Below are 5,000 nucleotides of genomic sequence, written 5' to 3' on the forward strand. Positions count from 1 at the left end.
TGTTTGAAAAAAAGAAATCAGTTAAACATTGATAAATATTAATACCGCTTTTCCAATTTGTTCATCTGAAAAAAACGGTAAATATTAACAACAATACCCCCCCCCCTCTCTTCCCTTCCCTCAGGACGAAGCCATGGGCGTGGTGGATGCTGTTCGTTATATCACCTTCATTGGGGCGATTCTCTCTCTCCTCACTCTCACGATCACCATCTTCATCTTCACGTATTTCAGGTAAGGCTACACTCTACGGTGCCTGCTCTCCTTGTTTAGTGTGAGTGTATGTATTCGTGTGTGTAGGTGTGTGTGTGTGTGTGTGGGGGGGGGGTATGTGTGTTGGGGAGGGAAGGTGTTGGGGGGGGGGATGTGTGTGCGTGTGTGTTTGTATATATGTGTGTGTGGGGGGGAGGGGTGTTTGGATGTGAATATGTGTGTGTATGTGTGTGTGTGTGTGTGTATGGATGTGTGTATGTGTATTTATGTGAATGTGTTTGTGTTGATGTATATGTATTTGTCTGTGTAACGTCTTCGTATAAGTGTGCAAAAGGGCTTCCACACTCAAGGCCTTTCTTTCGCATCCTCTTAGTCTGTGCTTGTGCCTGCGGATTCTCATCTCAAGTGCCTTGTTTTTATGAGAGTAATTTTGGAGAAGTGTTTCCTTGCTTCATCTGTCCCCGCTCTCCTCTCTCTCCTTCAGTCTCACAAACTCATCTCCAAACTATCTCTCTTGCTCTCTCTCTCCTCTCACTCTCTTCACTCTCTCTCTCTCTCTCTCTCTCTCTCTCTCTCTCTCTCTCTCCTCTCTCTCTCTCCTCGCCTCCTCGCCCTTTCTCTCTCTCCTCTAAGAACTCGCTCGCGCGCTATAGATCGATAGCCTCGCTCTGCTAGTCGCGCGCGCGCGCCAGTCTCCGCGGTAGATCTCGCGCTGACGCGCGCATAGAGCGCAGCGCGCTATACCGTCTCTCTCCTGCGCGCTCTGGATCTTCCCGCTCTTCCTCCCGCCCGCCGCCCTAGACCGTGTGTCGCGCGCGCGCAGACACGCGCATATCTCTATCCTCACTCTCGGTCCTCGCTCGTCTGAGCTCTCGCTCACCCCAGGACAGCCCTAATGCCGCTATTACATGGTGCTATTGCGATCCCTTGCGATGAGAGGCTAAGTCTAGAGTGCTATCTCTGGGGATGCTTGCCGCGTCTGCTCCTCTCGCGCGGACGCTCTCTCTAATCCGTCATCGCTCTCGTCCGCGTGTCGCTCGAGCGCTCTCCTCTCTCCTCCTCTCCTCTCTCCTCTCCGCCGCTCTATACTCTCTCTCCTCTCGCTCTCCTCTCTCCTCCCTCTCGCCTCATCCTCTCTCTTGTTTTCGATTCGGTGGGTGCGGTGGTATCAGTGCCTGGGTCTGGGGGGGTGAGGTTGAGTTGTGCCCCTCTTCTCGTGTTGCTAGGTTCCGCCGATGAGGCGTGTGCACTGGCCCGGGGGGCTAGGTCTGAGGCGCATGTAGCAGCCCCCAGGCTGCGGCCGTGTCGATCTACTATTTTATGTTTTGTCACTTGTGTGATATTGTATTGTTGTTTTCTTTCTGGTCATGTTTTTATGATTTGCTATTTGCCTGCCCTATTTTGTGTTTGTGGGTAGTAGTGGTTGACCCACCCACCCCCTCTACCCCCCCCCTATGTTTTGTAGTTGTTGTTAGTGTTAGTGGGTTTATTGTGGGGTTGATGTTTGGCAGTGAGGTGAGTTGTTTACTCCACTCCTGTATGGGCTTGCTTCCTCTGCGGTTATAGTTATTCTTCTATGTGTCGTTTCTTATTTTTTTTAAATGCTCTCTTGGTTTTTTTTTTTGATGTTGTCTGTAAATTGTAAAGAGCCTAAGCTAGCCGAGTCAGATTTGCTTGCTTGCTTTTGCAGGTTGCCCCTCTGCTATTTGTAGTTTTTGTAGCTTATGTTGTTATTATGATATGGTGTTTATGAAATCTGGTTTTCTTTGCTCTTATGTTTGTGATTTGGCCAGATGTGTTGCGTGTGCTGTTTCCTTTTTCCTGATATTCGTGGTGTTGTTGTGTAGTGTATGTTTGTAATGTGTGCAGGGCCCGTGTCGTTTTGTTTTTGTTTTGGTTTGTTCTTTGGCTCTGGTTATGTTTGGGATGGATTTTGTCCGTTGTATTGTTGATGGGCTCTTGTTGTTATGTTGTGCCATTTGTTTTATGCTGCTTGGTAGTTGGTTGCGCCAGTTTGGTTTATTGTTATAATGTATTCTGTTGTTTGTTGTGTGTTCTCTTGGTTTTATATTTTATATTTGTTAGGGTTTGTCTCTTGGTTGTTACTTTTGCTGGTTAATATTGGATTTTTTGTGCTTTTTTGTTTTGTGCAAATCAGGTGTGTCTCTTTTGTTTCGCAATCCTCCCCATCTTCTTGACATACCATTTTGTCGAAAATCTTCCGGATGATAATTTAATTTTCAGAATGGCAAAAGAAGATGAGGAAAAGAAGAGCAGAGAGAGAGGAGAGCAATAAAAGAGACCCGCCGCAATAATAAACAATAAAAACAAAGAAGAGAGACCGCAATTAATCAAAACAATTAAAAAATAGAATAAAACGCAAAAAATAAAGAAGACGCAAAAAAATAAACTACAATTAAATTAATTCAAATCATAATAAAAACCAAGCAGACACCCCTGACAAGACGCACCCCGCCGCCCCGGCTATCCCGCCAATGAAAATCCCCGGCAAAGTTCCACGAAAATACCATAAGCAAAAGAATACCCGCTCCGCCGATGGTAAGGAGATAATAATAATACCACGCATATCCAAAAAGTATTAGAATTAAATGATAAACGTTGAAAAATAAAATATATCATAAATATAGGTAGTAAATTAACGCGTAATTCTGTATTTGAAAAGATCAAGCCTACCCCGGTAGCTGCCTGTATTTAAAAATAGTAAATAATAATTAAAAAAATTATAATAAAAATAAAATAACATATAATTCCTCACCCTCTTCTTCTCCCTTCTTTCTTTCTTCTTCTCTTCCCTCTTCTTCTATTATTAAAAAAGACCAATTATCCAATGAAAACATAAATAGATATGAAAAAAAAATAAAAATTATATGAAATCGAACATGGGAAATATATAAGATTCGCTTAGCTTCTAAAAGGACTTTTGAAAATAAAACAAAAAAAACAAAAAAAAAAATTATTTAATAAAACAATAATAAAAAAAAAAAAATTAAAATTTTTGAAAAAAAAAAAAAAAAAAAAAAAAAAGATGTTTGATTTGAATGAAATGTGATTTTGAATGTGAAATTTGTGAAATAAAAAAATTGGTGTTTGAAATTTGAAAAATTTGAAAATTAAGTTTTTTCGCGCGGATCGAAAAGAGTTTATAGTTATTATTTTTTCAAAGTAAGTTAAAGATTTATAACAAAAAAGGTTAGAATTCTTAAATTATTATATAATCTATATTATGACAATCCCCTCAACCCCCAATCTTCCCCCCTCCTCCCCCCCCTCCTCTCCCCTCCCACCCCCTTCCCCCTTCTAAACGCTTTTATGCCATAAGTTCGTAGATTTCCTAAATCCAAGTGATGTTTATGTTCTAGAACGTCAGGCAACCCATAGTTATTTCAGCAACCCCCAACATAGTAGAATTTAGAATATAGAATATATTGAAATAAGTTAAGGGGGAAAACAAAGGAATCTGAAGTTACAAAGTTATCAAGTTATAGCGTATGGATTTGTTATGTACAGTGGTTGTACTAAAGATATCAGTGTGAATCTTCTACAAATTGATATTATGGTTTGTTTGTAGGTCAGATGCAGGTTACTATTAACGGCTCTCATAAAACGCCATACGGTTCTACAAAAATATAGATAGATAGTTAGAGTGATAGAGTGGTAAGTGTAACAAGAGAATTTCCCCCACCATAGATAGTTAGAGTGATAGAGTGGTAAGTGTAACAAGAGAATTCATACATTCAAGTCTCATACTTATTGGTTTGCAACAGTATTGCGTATATCTTGAAATATAAAAGTTTCTTAAACAAAGCAATTTGCCATTCCCTTGCAATCATTAAAAAAACTCCCCCGAAGAGAGAACTATTCCAAACAGACTCTCGAAGATGCAATGCTTGCAATAAGTTGTTTTCGATGATGTTCTGACAAGAAGCAGCTTTTTCGTTTCAAATTTTTCTTCTTTTTTCTTCCTTTTTCATCTTGCTTTCTTTATATCATTGTCGTCTTGATTTTCTTTCCTCTTCTTTACTCTATTTTCTATTCTTTTTCCTTCTACTTCTTCTTCTTTTTCTTCTTTTTTCTTTTTCTTCTCCTCCTCCCCCTTCTTTCGTTCCTTTCCTTTTCTCTCTCTTCCTTCTTCTTCTCTTCCTCCTCCTCGTTTTCCCCTCCTTCTCTTCCTTCATTTTCACATTTTTTTTCTCTATCTTCTTCTTCTCCTCCTCCTCCTTCTCTTCCTCCTTCTTATTCTCCTTTCCCTCTTCTTCCTTCTCCTCTTCATTCCTCTCCTTCATATTCTTATTTTTTCTCTATTCCTTCTTCTTCTCTTCCTCCTCCTCCTCCACTTCCTCCTTTTCCTTCTTTTTCTCCGTTTTCTCCTACTTATCCTCTTCCTTCTCCTCCTCTTCCTTTTCCTTCTTCCTCTTCTCCTTTTCCTCCTCCTCCTCTTCCCCTCCTTCTCTTCCTTCATTTTCACCATTTTTCTTTTCTTCTTCTCCTTTTCTCTTTCCTTCCCGATATTCTTATTCTTTTACTCCATCTTCTTGTATTTCTTTATAATGGAGGAAATTCTCTATCAATCTTGAAATAAGTGCGCACCAAATCCTCTTTGCCTTCTCCGTCGATTCCCTTTTGTTTCTTACAAAGTCTTGGACACCTTGTTGCTTCTTCTTAGGCTTTTGTCATTTTTTCGTTTGTTTTCTAACTTTTATTAGTCTTCTCTTTTTTTCTCATCCTCAGTAATGGTTCCTTCTTCCTCTTCTGTCTCTCTTTCGCTCTTT

The 5,000-nt window shown here is 40.3% G+C and overlaps 1 protein-coding gene across 1 annotated transcript in view; it reads left to right on the forward strand.

Moving 5' to 3' along the window:
* Positions 1–5,000, forward strand: part of LOC122257007 (corticotropin-releasing hormone receptor 2-like) — a 77,845-nt gene that overhangs the window by 46,323 nt on the left and 26,522 nt on the right. Inside the window, exon 4 of the mRNA XM_086554707.1 lies at positions 125–231. Coding sequence (XP_086410833.1) covers positions 125–231 — 107 coding nt within the window. The remainder of the gene's footprint in view (positions 1–124; positions 232–5,000) is intronic.

Source organism: Penaeus japonicus, unplaced genomic scaffold (genome assembly GCF_977035675.1).
Source record: "Penaeus japonicus unplaced genomic scaffold, GWHDUDI00000001_assembly GWHDUDI00000030, whole genome shotgun sequence".
NCBI classification, from domain to species: Eukaryota; Metazoa; Arthropoda; class Malacostraca; order Decapoda; family Penaeidae; genus Penaeus; species Penaeus japonicus.